General features: G+C 36.9%; 1 protein-coding gene across 2 annotated transcripts in view; it reads right to left on the reverse strand.

The window, feature by feature from the left end:
* Nucleotides 1–3,886: 3,886 nt before the first annotated feature.
* TMEFF2 (transmembrane protein with EGF like and two follistatin like domains 2) overlaps nucleotides 3,887–18,537 on the reverse strand; it is a 256,835-nt gene continuing 242,184 nt past the window's right edge. Inside the window, exons 8-10 of one of the 2 annotated variants that reach the window (XM_003801832.3) lie at nucleotides 10,752–10,875; nucleotides 8,636–8,794; nucleotides 3,887–5,269 (exon numbers count right to left, since the gene is read on the reverse strand). In XM_003801832.3, coding sequence (XP_003801880.1) covers nucleotides 5,173–5,269; nucleotides 8,636–8,794; nucleotides 10,752–10,875 — 380 coding nt within the window. In that variant the 3' untranslated portion in view covers nucleotides 3,887–5,172. Of the gene's footprint in view, nucleotides 5,327–8,635; nucleotides 8,795–10,751; nucleotides 10,876–18,537 lie in introns of both variants that reach the window. The other variant, XM_003801833.3, reaches the window with a different exon arrangement.

Here is an 18,537-nt window from a genome sequence, read left to right on the forward strand (position 1 = left end):
CCCCTGTGGGGCGATCACCGTGGCTGAGCCTCGTGTGGTGGGATGCATCAGGAAGACTGGAGGGTGTATCTGTGGCAGTGAGATCTCTAATGCACCTGCTCCTCTGTCTCTGCCCTGTGAAACCTGATTTTGGACTTCTCATCAGCTCTGAGTGAGGTTCTTGTCCTGGATTAAATCTAACTTGAAAAAAAGAAAGGGAAGCAGAATATTCATTTCCTACCTGATGCAAGAGAAATAGAACATAATCAATAAGTGGTAGATAATCGATGAAACATTTGAAGCATACAGAAATCCCAAGTTAACATACATTTAGTATTATTGGGGGTAGGTATCAACCAGGGTCCCGCTCCCAGAGCAGGGGGACCAGCGAAATAGATTTCTGTCCATAGTGAGGTTGTCAGGAGGGTCCTGACCGTGACTGGCGGGTGGCGCGTCACACTTAATTCCTGATGCCAATTTCAAAGGGCCAGACTCATTTGTATATTTATGTGTTGGTTATAAAACCAATCTCATTACTTTATATAATCTTTCATCTTCTTTCATCCATCCTTTACATGAACTTTCTGTGTCTGATCATACCAATTAATTCAATGAAAAAGCTTTTATTATTGATAGCCAGATGATTCATTATATAACTGAGATGTCTACTGTCATTGACGAAGACTAACAGGTGGTGCAAGTTCTACATGTCCCTGGCAAAGGGAAATGCCATCTGAAGATAAGCATTAGTGGAGAGTCCAGTGTGACTTTGAGGCAGTCTCTGTCGTATTTCAGTATTCTGCACTGACTTCTCCTCAAGAAAAGCATTTGGTTCTGCAAAGTTACTGCAATATTGACTCAATCTGGGGTTGGCAACACACAAGAGGTTTATTGGTATATGCTTTGTCAGGACAGACCTAGTTTTACTTTTTTAAAGTACTTCTATATGGTAGAGCCAGACCTATTTTAAAATAGAATGATATCCCTTTCTGTTCAGGCACAATACCAGTGGGCCCATTTGAAAAAGAAATAGAGAGCTGTACTGTTTGTTAACTCTATGTTGCCTTATGTTTTCAAAATCCAAACCAGCTCTCCTGTCATACAAGAGACATTGCTTTGAGTAAGCGTGATTCCTTTACTCTGTCTAGCTCTGACCAGAAGATTCTGCTAATGCATGACTGAACTGGTAAAATAAAGATTCCTCTTATTGTTTCCTTTTATAGTAAATATTTGTCATATCCCTGTATAATAATTTCCTTATATTAAAAGTTTACTCTGTGCACGTCACTGTTTTGAGCCTGAACGTGGATTGCCGTGTTTTTCATACCAGTCATTTTGGGCATAGGAAGATATTTTCCTCCCCATTTTAAATACAAGGTATAAAGAAGTTAGGCAACTTGCCCAAGGTTAAGAAGTCAGTAAACTTAGATTGGGATCCATATCTGCCTTGTTTCAGAGGCCACGTTTTAAACATTACTCACTTTGGAGGCAACCCATCCTCACTCACTATTCAGCCACCGTATCCTAAATTGAATTCTTTGAGTAGAACTTGAAACTTTCTGCCTTTGTTTATTGCTTGATAAATTCCCTCCCCTCCTCCCCTTCACCTTCTCGGCTATAACGTGAGCCTGTGAGCAGAGATGTGTTAGCCCATTATCGCTGCACCCCAGCAGCTGGAGTGGTATCTGGCACAGTGTAGGTGCCCTATGCATGTTTGTGGAATCAGTGGAAACAACCAGCCAGGCACTGGTTTTCTGACTTCATTGCCCTCAGGCTAATGGAAAGATGATCTTGTACAGACAATTAAGAAACAACATGGAAGGTACTGTAATAGAATTAGGAATACTGCTAAGGAAGTCCCAGCAGCTGCATGGGTGAGCTGTTGTCTGCTTTGGGTGAGAAGAAGAACATGCAGAAAACGTGAGGAGTATACAGTATCTTAGAAGCAAGGAGTCAGAGGTCGTGCGTAGAATGATGGAGCCATGTCATGTATCTTACTGTGGAGAGGCACCTCCCCAACCTGGAGGCCTGGGGCCCAAGCACTCCAAACAGAACAGTATAGGGGCATTTGTTGCATTCATAATGAATTTTATTTACCTCTCAGCGTCCTCCACAGGATCTTGAGATGTCCGATGTGAGGAACCCAGATCTCATAACAAGTTCTTTTCAGACAAGGACTCTACCTTATTAATCTTTGTCTTCTTGTAACCTAGCATGGTGTTGCTAATTGGGGACTCTCAGCAAATGTATCACACATGTATTATAGGAGAACGAAGGAGTGAATGAGTAAGGGAATGACATGGCTTATTAGAAGTTTATTTTAAAACAGTTTTGAATTTAAGTTGAGGATAAGCAACAAAAATAGTTCACATGGTCTTGGGTAGCAGGAAGAAAAGGAGAGTGCCTTTTTCTGAATAGACAGACTCTTAATTGGCCTTATGGATGAGGAAACTGAGACATGAGCTTTAAAATGAATTGCACATGGTTCCATGTAGATCTGTGGTTGAAGTCAACTAGAATTTAGAGATCGTGGCTGGCAGTTAAATTAGTTTTCTACAGGTTCTTCTATCTACTATGTCCCATGCTGGTCAGCCCACAGTTGTAGTGGACTGTACAGCTCTACACACTATACTTATGAAATATTGTGACGAACTAGTGGTTTTCTGAGGAAGGATGGCACAGATGCGAGGGGATGTGGAGATCATACTGTGTGAAGAGCAGATGAGGAGATTAAGGATGTTTCACTTGGAGAAGAAATGCGTGCAGAGGGGCTGTGGACTGAGCGTGAAAACGTGATTTCTCTCTTTAAATCGTAAATGAAGTCCTTTATGAGAGTGAGGAAAATAGGAGTCATGCATAGAAGCGGAGATGTAAATTTGAACTAAATATGAAAACGAATTGTCTGAAAAATTAGAATTGTCCAAGAGCGAGATTCCGAATTGTACGGAATACGCAAACAGAGGTTGAATGATTATCTGTTAGGACTAGACTGTGAGTTCTCTTAGGGCAGAGGCCATATTGTATTTGTATTTCTCTAGTACTGTAGTCTCCATGTTACAAATATGTGACTGACATTTGATTCATACTTATCAATGGAGGTTATTAAATGTAATAGCTAAATGTACCTGGTCCAACTTACATACAAATTCAAATGAAGCACAACCCCCCAGAACATATCTCATTTGTAAGTCGGGGACTTTCTGCACCTCAAATAGTGCTTAGCACATAATGTATGTTCACTTAAGATTGTTTAAAAAGGATTCCTTCCCGGGCTGGGTGTGCACAGAGGTAGGCAAGACTGTATTGTATTATTAACTCCAAGAGCTTAGGTTTATAACCCTTTGGTAAAAACTCACATGTTCACATGTAGTAATCCCTCCATATCTAACAAATCAAATCATTTCATATTCTTATAAGCAAAAGGCAGTGGAAATGTAGTTTCTTTTAAACGCTACAAATCTCTGTTGATGTTGCATTTTTTCTCTTTAAGAGGAAAAACACTTTCTTTGCTACAACTACCACCTTACAAAGGAGACTGGGACTAGTTACACCTCTGCACCTGTTAACCAAACTAAACTTCCATGCGGACATTTAAAAAAATTCGTCTTATACTAGTAGCATAGGGCTGATTTACAGGGACACTTGAGTGATGGTTATGGCAATAGATTTACACTTTTCAAAGTGGTGACTAACCTAGAAAACCAGGTTTTTCAGAGTCCAAACTCCTATTTAGATTGTCACCTTTATTTATGTTTTAACAAGCATCTCAAATATCACTTCAGAAAATGGAAATCATTTTTCACTGAATATTTTATATCAGAATGTGTGGACTGGATATTTGTGCCTTTTTTTTTTTTTTGGACACAGGAGTATTTATCTTTTTTCTTTTTAGTTCACACAGAGGTCATTTGAAGGAGACAAAGAGAGCTTTATTTACATTTACTATCTTAGCCACGGAAAGCTTTGCAGAGCTAAATGATAAGGCAATTACTTGATTTATTTTCATCTTATTCCTTGAGAATTTTCACAGTTTATTTTTTTCAAACCAAGTGGTGATACCTATTTGTATGCATAAATCAAACAAAAATCCATACCAACTTCCCACTAAGGTCTTTCAGACGCTATGGGATTAATTTTCTTTCTTATCTCATCATATAAATATGCTCAAAACATATTTCTGCTTTCATAAAACACTGTCATCTGAATTCCATTTCAAATAATGCCGCTGCATTTGCCATAAAGCTATTCAAGGGGTATTTAGTGGTGATTCTAACTTTTTTTCCCAAAGAACCATACACTATAAGTATAGTATACTATAAATATAGTGGTTTTGAGGATTCACAATTGTGGCATTTTACATTTAATGGTGGTATTAATATTTCCCCTGGCTGTTAATTCCACGCACCTAAATGGAATATATTTTGCCATTCTGTGTATACCTAAGATGTAACTTGTTCAAGTCCCTTTGGATATATGCACTTAACTGGGAGATGCTAAACTGCTTCCCAAATAAAAACCAATATCTCCTTTCCCTCTCCTTTATGAGTTATAAAACACCTTCCCTCCCCTTCTTCTTTTATTTAATTTATATGCCAGAGATTTTTTCTGCTCTGGGGATGAAAATGGAAAACGAGGGAAGAAAGTTGATGAAACAGAGATGACTCAAAGATCTGAAATATTTTATCTTCACTCGATATAAAGTAAATTATTTTTTTCTCTTTTCCAATAACCATCATTTCCCTTGATCTTGGAATCACTCAAAACCTGGCCACTGAGTCCTGTACAAACTAATGTGCTGTCTCAAGATGTAGAGAGAGATGACATATTGCTACCTGTACAGATTGTACTAGTTTGATTATATTTACAGTTATGAGATACCGCAAATTTAAGAATGCCAATGCTTTCTCATCACTGAGTATTTATTATATATAACAAATACATGGGAAAGAAAAAACTATATTGTGTGATATAAATAGTTTATTTACATTACAGAAAAAACATCAAGACAATGTATACTATTTCAAATATATCCATACATAATCAAATATAGCTGTAGTACATGTTTTCATTGGTGTAGATTACCACAAATGCAAGGCAACATGTGTAGATCTCTTGTCTTATTCTTTTTGTCTATAATACTGTATTGTGTAGTCCCAGCTCTCGGTAGTCCGGCCACTGTGAAACATGCTCCCTTTAGATTAACCTCGTGGACGCTCTTGTTGTGTTGTCTGAACTGTAGTGCCCTGTATTTTGCTTCTGCCTGTGAATTCTGTTGCTTCTGGGGCATTTCCTAGAAGGTTGGAAAGTTTACAAATCTTAGTCCAATGCTATTACCTAAAGTTTGGTCCTATAATCACAGAGCATAGCTGTGGATTAAACACATTATTAAAATATTTCAGATGAAATCGTTTATTAGTAGTAGAAGCTGGAATTATTTTGGAAAAGTTATTGTTTTGCTCTCCTTTGCAGTTGTCTTTAAGCTTCTGTGGAGAACTGAAGAACAGAGGCACCTTGTCCCTAACCGCTTATGCAGGAAGGCGCAAAGAATGACTCAGCACAATGCAATCAAGCCACGTGCTAATCTTATCTCGCTTTAAAGGTCTTTAACGACTGTATATTTTGAATGTCTTAAGAATGAATGTGATGTTGCCATTTCAGTGCTGCAAGTTTAAATCCTATCAAACCAGAGAATGAGCCAACTCCTAATATCTGATATGTAATGAAAGGGATATTGTTTTGCTTTAGCCTATGATCATTTTTGTACATTAATACTATGAAATAGAAACATAAATTGGTACTGATTATTTAGCTTTTGTAAAAATCTAATATTCACTCAGATTTTCTGATCTAGTATTTTTTTCTCTTGAAATATAAAGAATGCTTTGATTATGCAAATGAGAATGATATAAAGTGTATATAAAATCCTATTATGACAAGTTGTTAGGTATCAGAGACTATATAAGAATAGATGTAAACAAACACTCATAAAATATGTATCTATGTGTGTGTGTGGTTTTTGGAGGGGATGTGTCAGATGAACATGGAACTGGAATCATATTCCCAGCAAGTAGGGGCTGAAGATAAAAAGAATGAAAATCCAACTTCTCAGCAGGGCAACTCTTTTCATTTTGAAACTTGTCTCTCGATGTACATATTTTTTTGTGACACATGTTGTGTTTAGGACCTTAAATAGCAAAGAAAAAATGGGGGAAGGAATAGAATAAAAAGAAAGTGAGAAAAGGGAAGAGAAGGAGTAGAGATTAAGGAGAGAAGAAAGACGCTGTGAGGATGACATTTAAAAGAAAATTAAAGGGATGAGGGACCTTTGCTTGGTGTGATTTTGTAAGCCTTTCAGCAACTGGTTTTTCTGGAATAAATCTTGACAGGTGAGTGTGGCCACATCACCAGAAAAGTAGGCTTTCTGGGGATGGAAGGAGAGAAGATGACTTTGTTGGAAAGTCTGATTTTAGAGCAAAATATTTGTAAGTGAATGACATGAATCCATACTATGAATTGGTATGGTTTATGGACTATTACCACTTCTGGAAGGGCTCTGGAAGGTTTAGAGTTCCTAGGACAGATTTGTAAAGTGCATGACAGTAATGCTGATTTAGGTCATGCCTCTTCAAGAGTGAAAAAAAAAAATTGAAGGTAGGTTTCATTTGGTTCTAATATGGAAAATGAAAAAAGCCATACACCTTGAAAAAATAACTTGCTCTAAAGTGAAGCTCAGATTAGATAGGCTTACGTATCAGAACACATAAGATCATGACCAGATAAGCAACACTATAAGCAGCATCCAGGCTCTGACACCAGAGAGTCTGGATGCTAGGTCTGCCCTTGTTGCTCAGTTGTGTGAACTCGGCAATTTGCCAGTTTCTCATATTTCAGGGTCTCCATCTTGAAAATGGTGGTAATCATTCCTTCTTTGCAAAGTCATGAAATGTGTATATATGTGTGTGCATACACATGCATGCGTGTGTGTATATATACATACATGAAACACATAGTATAGAGTTACCCAATTCCTGGTAAGGAAAGGACCCTGTATATTACAGGTCTTATTATGGATAGGAATAGGACTCTGATTAACAATAGAATAGAGAACATCTGCTAAAGTATTTAAAGTTCTGCATTTATATCAGCACTTGAAGTAGCAAATTGTTATTACATCATATCATATCCATTAAATCTGGGCTTCATTTTTCATGTGCTGCTATTGCCTGGCTATTAGGCAGCTCAAGACCCTTAGAGTAATATGGCACAGTTTTCTGTCTGTAAGATTCTTTTCCTTTTATATTCAGTATTTTTGGTTTCTTGAGTTATCTTTATGTTCCCCAGAATCTATTTTAATATAATCCATTGACTCACTTGGCATCTAAACGTGAGAGTCGAGTTGATGAACTCAACTTGGCTGAGAGCGTCCCAAAGCTCCAGTAGATGATCTTCCCTTAAGCCTTTAGGCCAGGCGAGGATTTATGAACCATATTTTGTCTTTTTCAAGAGCAAATGTCACACTTGTCCTCAAAGAAGATAGTGTAATACAGATGCTGAGATGTATTATGGCCTTTATTTTCTAAAGATAGGATACTTTCCTTTATTTTCTTGTCTTTTGAAAATAATTTTTAGGGAAAAACATTCTGATTTACTATAGAGCTGTACAAATGAAGAAAGTCCAAATGCCTCGTGAATTTGACAAAAACCTTCACGAACATCCTGGAACTTTTTAAAGAAGTATGAAATCAGGTTATAAAGAAGTATCTTGTAACACAGAACAGAACTGATACGCATTTGGTTTAGAATCTAAGTCTTGGTTACCATGGGGTTTGTATGTTAATGAGATTAAGCAAATACCTGGCCTCACTCCTCACTCAAGCCTCATGTCAGACAACACTAATTAATCATGATTTTCCTTCCTGTTGAAACCGATGAAACCTCTCTCAACCTGGTTCTCCAAGAAACAACTACCTTTAGATTGGACTGGGAGTTTGATACAAAAACTTATGATATTTGCTATATGTTTCTAATTATCAAAGATTGTCATTTACTATAACATAATCTTTCTAATTATATATATATTTGCGTTTTGTGATTAAAAGCTATTTCTTTACCTTACAATAAAAATGTATTTTTTTTATACCAAGATATGTTAAAACTGATTCTATTTGGTAGTTATAATTGGAAATATAAGTGCTATAAATGAGAGTTATATTTTAATAGTTTTCTAGGCCTGGTATAAAATCGAATCTGACCTGGATTGGCATACTGACCTGAGTCGGCAAGGATACACATAGCTTGTTAGTCAACTGAATGAAGACTGGCATTTTATGGTTAAAAGGGAAAAGTATTTAAACCTTTAAGCAAAGGTTGGCATTATATGTTAGAGGAAAAAAAATAGAACTAAAGACCTCTGCTTAAAAGGTAAACAATCCTCATCATAATGCAAAAATAAGGAAAATAACTTGTGCCACTCCAACATGAAAATTCATGCCTTTCTATTTGGCTATTCAAATACCCTTGTCATGAGGAAATAGTATTTACAGCAAGTGGATGGCTATGGAGTCCTTGCAGGGACTCAGAATGAGACATCTGTGACTTTTACAAAGGAGGAGCAATATAACCTTTACTTGGGTGGCCACCAAGTACAGTTACTGACCTCGTGATGCAGAGGACCACCACACAGATGACAGCAATCTGAATCGTTCCAATCACAGCTGCAATTAAGACATACTGAAACCGTACAGGACCGGGAACAACGTACAGAACACTGTAGTCCTTTTTTTCACAGTGTTGTCCAGTATATCCAGCATCACACCTGGAAGAAATTATAGTGTCTGGTTACCTGTAGCTGCTGGATTCATTCACTTATATAGTTGGCCTATAGGCATTTATCCTTATCACAAAATTAGGGCTTTTTGTCTACCTTTCTAAATAATATGTTGTAGATACAGTTTGCAACTACTTATTTTCGGCAAGATAGATCTCTTTGTGTTTGTAGGTTGTAAGGTATGTAGTTTCTTTTTATTCTTATAACAGTGGATTTTGAACATAGGAAGATTATTAGATAATTTATTTTTATGATAATACAGAAAGATAATACTTGTCCAGGGATAACTGTTCTTTCTATATTTTTTTTAGATGAGGTTTACATTTTATTCAATTTAACTCTTTAGCCATCTAACGTTTGCCTGAGAAAAAGTTTGTTTCTGATGACAGGGGTACAAAAACACGAGTGTATTTACTTGTTTTGGGCAAAACATTCTCTATGCTTTTATCAGAATAAATGTTGGAAAATATTAGGATCAGTGGTGCAGCAAGAGTGAGTTCTTTAAGTTGCTGGTCGTAAAGTCATCTGCTGATGTTAGGGAGCTCAATTTTGTTAGAGGTACTTATGGTACAGCAAAACAAGCCACCTGCTACTCCTCTGAGAATGAAGCCCGCCTCTCAGTCAGTCCTCACCCGAAAGTGCAGGGAGACAATCTGCATATTAAAATCAGCATTTGACAAGAAATCAAGAAAACAGCTCATTAAAAAACCCACCATACTAAAGGAGATGAACTTGTCATCGATTCTGTGGAATCAAAATAAATTCTTTTCTACTCTATTACATCACTTTGAGTTTCTCATAAATTCTTGGCAAGAGGGTCGAGGCTAATGTAGTTAGTGAGGTGAAACTTGAAAGGAGGAGACTTCTGGATGACAGAGAGGAAGAGAGGCTTTTTCTTTGCATATCAAAATACAAACTCTTTCATCGCATTCTACTTATATATTAATTTTGTTTACTTATTTTTTTTTGGAGATGGAGTCTCACTCTGTCACCCTCTGTAGAGTGCAGTAGCATCATAGCTCACAGCAACCTCAAACTCTTGGGCTCAAGCGATCCTTTTGCCCCAGCCTTCTGAGTAGCTGGGACTATAGGGACCTGCCACAATGCCTGGTTTATTTTTAGAGACCGGGTCTTGCTCTTGCTCAGGCTAGTCGCAAACTCCTGAACTCAAGCAATCCACCTGCCTTGGCCTCCCAGAGTGCTAGGATCACAGGCATGAGCCACCGTGCCTAGCCCATATTGTATATTAATTTAAATAAAAATAAATTTGTTTTTCCATTTTGGCTTTACCACTTCTAAAATAATTGTAGTTTCAATATGAATACACAGCAGGTATTTATATTTATGAACTAAATCCAGATAATTTCTTTATGCCTCTGCAGAGTTTGGACAAGTGGAGATGTAGCTAATGATTTCACCATGCAAGGCTTCACAGACTGCAGATCCCTAGAACATATGAGTGCCTGGCGAAACAAATACTGGTAATATGTATTTATTAGAAGATCCAAAGGACTTTGGAAAAGATGATCTCCCCCAAGAAACCATGTTATCTGATGTACATAAGGCTGCATCCATTTGTTTGTTTGTGAAATATTTATTGATAGATGCCAACCACTGTCCTATGTTTAGGGCAAAGAGTGGTGGGTAATACGGGAGAGCTGGTGCCTATAAGGAACTTCAAATGCAAAAGTACACTTTCAAATTCTGCTAGAAGGGTATATACAGAGATGTGATACATCATATGTGAGCAGGAGAGGCACACACATTTTATGTCTTTTTAGTGCATGCCCATTTGGGTATATGTCTGTGTGTTTGTGCATGCTCAGGAGAGGCAGAGGAAAGTTGTGCTGCTAAACTTTCACTCAAATAGAATGCCAAGCAATTCTCTGTAAACACTCATGTTTTTACTTAATACATTTTAAAAGTTGAAGAGTAAAAATGTTACCTGCAAGATGGCTCCTGCATATTGATAGAGTGTTCACACTTCCCGTGCATACAGAAGCCATTGTAATGTTCTGGACAAGGTATGTGGTGTTCTCTGGCACTTTCTTCTAATTTGTTAGCGTTCTCTGTGAATACAGATAAAAGCAAGCACCCCCTGTTAATACATTCTTAGCCCAGTTAAGATCAACCAGTACATTAAGAAGCGAAGCTACAGTAGGCAAAGATATTTAAAAGGGCAAGAACTAAAAGGCCATGTTTCAGAAGTAAAAGGGAGAGAGGATTGAAAGACAGGCATCTGTACAATTGTGTTTAGAGATGAAACTGCAAAATTACCCAGTGCTTTTTATGCTTTTATGTAATTTCCTCCATCTTTAACAGGCAGTGATGTTTCTGTGAGTTGTCAGACAGCTTTAATTTTCCTTGTGTAGAGACTGTACATTGATCACAAAATAATCCAAGAAGAAGTATCCTATTTTTTAAATTTCAAAGCCCAGCATAATGTCCCTAAGAGTAAATTGCTGTAATACCGTGATATTTTCTCAATGTGAGAGCTTAAAAGTTAAAATACGGCTATGTTTGATTGTTAAAACAGACGTTTTCCAAACCTAATGCAAATTTCAACAAATGTATTCTTTTGGACTTTCAAAATCTACCACAAACATGATTTTTACTAGCATCCATACATTTTTATTGCCAAAATAAAGCTATTGAAAGAGATGTTATTTCAGAATCACTTATGTAGATATTCACATAGTACACACTGAAGGCTCTAAGTGTATTTTAATGCATAATATTTAGCCTATGTTAACAGTTCTATATGAAATTTAAACTTATGATAAAGAAAACGTTTGTGTTCTAAAAGGAACCTTTTCCTCTGTTATTAAAAACACATTATATTTGTTTTGTCATATTTTTATAAAGATATGTAAATACTTTTTTCCTGAAAATGGCTAGTCCAAACATGTTTGCTTCAAATAATAATGCCATTCTTAAGTCTTTTGATTCTTTATATGTTCATTTTATAATAAAATTTTTGCAGTTTTTGAGTCTCTCCCAAATCTGAAATCTGATATTCTTAAAAATTTCTGCCCAAACACATGAGAAATACAACTTTCTTGATCTCAATCTACTATTCAAACTAAAAATACTCATCAATACCACAGTAACTGGTCAGCAAGAGTAAAATATTAGAAGTGAATGTCTACATTTATGAAATAGATTAATTCCTATTATTTCCATATAGGGTACAGCTTTTAATTATGGTTCATTCTTACAATTTTTATTGGTAGTTATGGATCATGGCATATTCATCAGGAAAAGAATATGCCTCTAGTATTAGTGAATCAGACAAATGTATTATTTATGTTTAAGCTGTAAAATATATCTATGTTTTAAGATCCAGATACCATCTGCAAAATGCTAAACTTTGAAATAAACTGTTTCACACATTTAGTACTTTCTCATGTAGGAATATTTACATACTTGAAACGTATATTTCAAGTTACACCCCCAAATTTGTAAAGGATTTTGAATCAGTATAGCAGAGAGTTTGTAGATGGCATTTAAATCATTTGTTCTATATCTGTGTCTCTTCAGCAAAGATGGTTGGTGATCCTCTGCATTGTAATATTTCTACATTGATAATTGCCATTAAATGGAATGAACTAGGTCCTTAGAGAAGAGCAAGAGTGGATAGAACGTTCTCCTTTGGTTTCTCCTCTGTTCTTTCAGGTTACTTTGATATTTTGTGGCCTGGTGCTTTGGGTAGCAAATTATACCTGGAGGAAGCAAATATGCCAAAACTAAAGTGGATAGTTTGGGGTGAAATTTCCAACATGGGAAAATGTGACCAAAGTAGAAGCAGAGCAATTCATAAATGCACAAAGACCAGGTTTGTTCTACGCCAGGGCTAGGGCACCAAGCTAGAGTGGTCACACCACGCACCTGCTGTTTAAACGATGCTTCAGCAGTGAGGTTGTAGGGCGCACTGCTGATGTAATGAACCAGCATTGGCTTTCACTCTTATTTCTGTATCTTCTTCCCATGACTAACTATTCAACATTTCTATCTGGTGCTTGTTAGTAACCCTTCGGTGCTTCCGCACACCTGCACGCAGACAAATTTTCTGTGACCCCCATCCATTTCAGTTATACACTGGTTTTCCATCATAGTATGTTTCAAACAGATATTATTAGGGACATTTTTTCTTTTTGTCATTTGCAAAAGGAGATCAAGAATCTTAACTCAAAATCCATCATTTAGCCTATTTTATTTTTAACTCTGTACCTCGCCCCTTACTGACAGTTTGTTTCTGGATTTGTACCATATTCACAATTTTGAACTGAAGTCTCAGGGCAAAATAAGAGCCTGTTTGAATGAGGCTGTTGCCTTAGTGTGGTGAGAGCTGGATATTTTCACAAAGTTCATTATCCAGCCAGAGGTCACATGGGAAGGGAATAGTTTCCATCATAAAATCTGCTAATTAGTTTATACAATTCCTTATGAGTTTGGAGTGTTCTGTTATGCTGCTCATAGGATACTGTCAAATAAGAACGTAGAGAAATTGAAAATAAATGAGTAGAAGAAATGATCCCTAGGCAAGAAAATGAGGAATCATCAATATATGTCAACAAATTTATAGTCAATCCAACCAAGTAACTCGTTGATTGAAAACCTGAATATATAACCACTTCTAGTAATGCAATAAACATATTTAAGAAGGGAGATTTAAGTATATTAAGAAGAGTAGAAACACAGAAAGCTAATATCCTAACCCAATGTGCGCAGACCAGGATGAGCATTCATGATCCTGATGTTTGTCTATGTGGGCATTCAAGCAGTAATAAAGAATTTACAAATATAAAATTATATAAAAATGATACTTTGGAAGTCTGCCTGTTTCCTCCAGTGGCTGATGATTTAGGCATCAATTTCTCAGTCCTCCATTTAGAAAGAGGTTCAATGTAAGGTTGTGTGCTTTCTTCTAAAAGAAATAATGGCAATGGTAGAAACTTCTCATGTCTCTGTTTAACATCCTCAACCAGTTTTCTGTTTAAATGTTTATATATGTTCATCCTGAAAGGGTTCCTGACCCTTTTAGGAAACAATTTCTGGTATAATCTGAGTTGTTTTCACAGGGCTAATGGGGCTGCATGCCCATGGCTACACGACACTCCAGTCAAGAGCTACTGAAGTGGGTGTTCTACAGCACAGCTACACATATTGTTTCTTACCTGGTGCTTGCAGGGAAAGAGACAGGGGAAGCCAGACAGACAGAGAGGATGGCACAGGGCAGGGCTTTACCTTGCTGCAAGCCAAGTAAGGTTAAGTGGTAGAAAGGGGGCAGAGCCAGACTTAGCAGTTTACACTTGAATCAATACAGACTACTGCTTGTCAAAAAGAAGGAGATAAAGTATTGTTCAGAGAATTGATCTATCAAAGCAACATAATACGGGTCAAAGCTGAAATAAGATAGTCTAAAATTTGACTAAAACTATCCATAGTTCTAAAAAGAGTTTCCTTTTAGAGAAGAATTAAAGCTTGGCTAAAAGATTTCTGAAAGTCAAGCTGTGTCACTTACTCAAGTGCTCTCTAAGGTAGTGTGTCCTGAAAAACAAATGGAACCTACCAAGCCCAGAGTCCCAAGATTAGAGATAGATGTACCGGATCGTTGGTGTCTGATACTATTAGATATTTAGTCACTAACCTGTTTCTCTCATTCTGATATTCTGCTGCCTAATTAGTCTTTTTAATACAATAATTAGACTTCTCTGTAGCCTACACATTGGAATGGTTTTGACAGTACAACATGAATAATCTTATTCCTTTGACAGCTCTATATTCATTGGGTGAATTGACAGGTTCTGAATTTCTGTGCCATTTGGGGCAGAGGCACTGACATGAATCAGCTTTCTACAGCCCACTTAGTTCTGGAGTTTTATAAGATAAATCTTTTATACCTATAGACCAGAGGACCAGACCAAGCCCTACCCACTATGCTCTGAAAGACTTTTGGGAGACTGGTCAGATGATATTCCTCTGATTATAGACCCACGTTGCTATCATTACAACTTCCTTTTGAATATATACACCCTTAGGCCACTGATTCACCAAGGGGGGTCTGACTCTGTGTAAGGGTTTCACAGTAAGTGAAAGTCCTAAACTAAGTAACATCGAGGATGTAGGGGATGTTTTAGCGAGGCAGATTTCTATCACACATTTTTAAACAATTAGAGTTATTCAATAGAGGAATATGTTCAGAGTTAAGTAATGAGTTTCTGATGGTATTAAAAGGAGCCATGTCGCATTTTCTCAGGGATCTTGTAGACTGTTAATGTATGGTAGGTTAAATTACATCAGACCTCTACGGTCTTTGAATTCTAAAAGCAGTACTTATTTCTATTCCTTTTATTTACTTAGAACAAATTACTACTAAATATTTACTAATAATTATTATAAAATACTATTTTCAATATGCTGAGTGAAATTAAGAAGTGGGGGAGATTATTTAGATACAGTAAACAAGAGAATTCCCTTTGACCTTAATTATGAGGACATTTTACTTTTTGAAAAGGTAGTGCAAAAAATATCTTAAATTTGACTATGTCTATATTTCAGACATTCTAGCATAAAGTAACCGTTATTGTTTATTGCTTTCCTTTTAAGGAACAATATGTTTTGTGGACCTAAATTCAATTGTTATCATCATGCTTTAACATCACTTATTACCTTGACAAGCACATGGATGGTTTATTATCTTTTCAACTAGCTTTTCTTATGGGTACACAAGATGCACTACATTTCAATTTTGAATATATTGATATGATCACGGTATTTTTCATATTTAATGACCATACTGGGCAGCTTCTATTCTTGCATACCTTTTGTGATTACTTATTTTGCTCTTTCTCCACTTCCTACCATATCTCCAAGGCACAAGGAAACTAATTTTAGCTAACTAGAAAAAGAAAAACTATCTTACTCTCTATGATACTTACATCATGAGTGGGAGAGAAATAAATGATGAATTTAGAAGTAAAGTCACGATTGTCCCTGTGGTTGATTAGAGTTAGTTTCAAAGAAGATATACGATTCTTATGACTTCCTTTCCTTATCTTATCAGGTATAAACATATGAGGTGGCAGTAAAACCTCATATCTAGCTTGAGTTGTAATCGAAGTTTTTAAAAACCAGAAAAGCATTTCTATTGAACGGGTTCTGAATGCAATGCAATCTGAGTTCTTGCAACTTAACAAATTCCATAGTAGCCTCACCTGCTGTCATGGTTTCGACAAGGCATAGATGAGTAGATGAGAAGAGTCTCTACTTTTTTAAGCTTCTAGGACAGGGACTCAAATAAGAATGCTGGCTACAAGTGACAGCCTATCACAAGGGACACACAGGCATTTAAGGACACAATCAATTCTCAAGTTTTATAAAGAGCAGAGACCCCCTCATAACATTCCTAGTTTTTTTTTTTTTTTACATTCCTAATTATTTAATCTCTGGTAAAGACTTAGAAAAATAATGCTTCAAAACAGAGGCCAAGTCCTTTAAATGCTCCACACCCAACATTTCTTCTTCAAGGTAAACATTTATCCTAATTTTCAGAAAAATAATTGAAACTACTGGAATTTGAAACTTTGCTAGTTAGGCAGTGGTGTGGGTTAGGAACAGGCTGGAAGGGGAAGGCAGGGAACTTCCTCCTAATCCTACCATTGATCGGGTACTAATACAAAAGGTGAGATGTGACTGTCCATATCACGGCTTGGATATGCCATAAATACTCCATTGGGCATAAAATTAAAAGTGGAAGGAAACTAATTTTCACATTATTATATTCTGAGGCAAGGCTTTGATGACATTATTCAGGAATTGCTAGAATTTAAATTGGAAAGAGTACCAGCATCTGGAATATACAAAGTAATTTGGAGACTGGAGAGATGGAAAAGCAACAATACCGGTGATTATTTGCATGGGCTTTCATTATCTTGGTTTCTACTGGCAATACATTTACATAGATAAGCCCTAAGAAATCTATGAAATCTTGAGAGAGAAACTTGTATGTAACATTTTAACTTATGATATACAAACACATTATAATTCAAAGATTTGACATAATAAGGCCTATATAGAATTAGTTAGAAATTCTAGCACTCCAAGAAAAATGAAAACAATGTTTTTACCTATTATTATTAAGAGCAGAATAAATAGCTCCTTACCGTTTGCTCTGTTTTAGACTCAGAAATGCCCTGCCTGCCTATGGATGCCAGAGTCCTCCAAAGGGGAAGAGCAGGTGACTGGGAGTTCTATTTTGCCTCTACTGGTCCTTTTCAAGCTTCACCATTCAGTCAAGAGCCTGTTAACTCTCAGCAAGTGGGGAACTCCTATTAGTTTAGAGGATTTAGCTTGATGACCTTCTTAAATATACGATATTTTATGTAACTTTAGATATCGTTGACACCACTTCTGTAAATATCAGGCCTGGAGAAGCAGCAGGGATCTATGGTTCATTAGCTGCTTGGGAGTCTGGAGCTGGAGTTGCCTGAAACTTATCTGGGGCGATTTGCTACAGCTCCCCCCACTGAATTTCCCCCTTAGCCTCTCTTCTTATGTCCGAGCTACTCTTAGAAGACAAAGTTGGCTATAAACCTTAGGGAAAGAAAAAAAATATGGGAAGCCATTTTATGCTAAGAATTTATTTCTTCTCCCTTTCTTTTGGTCTTGAACTAAATTGATGTATTTCTGGCCAACTGTATTTGCTTTGTGACTAAACTGGGTATCCTTTCTTAGTGACAGTGCTGAAAATGACACTAAGTGACAGAATAAAGAAGCCGTAGAGCAGCTCCCGCGTACCTTTTGGCTTTCTGAGCTACGTGAGTCAAGCTACCTTCCTCTTCACTGGCTGTGTGGCAGAAATGGGTAACACTCGGGACAAACCTTCTCAGGTGGCACATTTGTTTTCCTCTGTGACCCTCAAGCTATTAACCAGCGGAGTGTGAGAAAGACTGAAGCTACAGCATTTACTGGAACACAGTGAAAGCAAAGGTGTTAATAACATAGACAGGACCAACGAACCCCAGTTTTGCCGTAATTTAGTCTCTGAGTATTTCTTGGGTAGCTACTGTGTGTCTGCACGCTGCCCTGCGCTGTGTGTTCTATGTTTTATCTGCTGATTGTCTCCCAGCTATTTGGGTTGTTGTCTTCGAACCACAACCAAGAATAAAGAGTCTTAAGATCATAGTGAATCTATCTGCAGTAGGAGCATCATTGTGTTAATACTTCCTTATTACAGACTTTCAGTGTAGATTTATACAATTCTCGTTTTGTATAGATTAGGAAACTGAAGCTCAATAGGTTAAGTTACTCGTCTTAGGAATTTATACAACTGATAAACAGAACTAAGGTCAAAGTCAGGATTATTTCTAGTGTTACATGCAGCTGAAAACTCAGTAAAAGACAAGTTATTTGCTTCCTATCTTATTTACTGTTTTCCCTTTTGAGGGTGACTCTTTATGCCACCTGACTCCTTCTGCCGCTTGAAAAATCCATTCTTTTCTTTTCATCTTCCTTCTACCACAGGAGAGGTATTGCGCCTAAGGTCAAGCCCTCCGACCTCCTCAGTGCTCTCTCCCTCAATTATCTCTTTTCTCTCCTGTATTTGACTCTCACCCTTCCCATCAGGATTTCAACATGCTCATATCTCTTCCTTCTTAAAATAAAAATTTAAAAATCCTCTCTCAATTCCTGCCCCTTGGCAGACCTTCTGTTTCCTCCTTCCCCTTTAC

The sequence above is a fragment of the Otolemur garnettii genome, unplaced genomic scaffold (genome assembly GCF_000181295.1).
Source record: "Otolemur garnettii isolate 467f Iridium unplaced genomic scaffold, OtoGar3 scaffold00222, whole genome shotgun sequence".
NCBI lineage: Eukaryota > Metazoa > Chordata > Mammalia > Primates > Galagidae > Otolemur > Otolemur garnettii.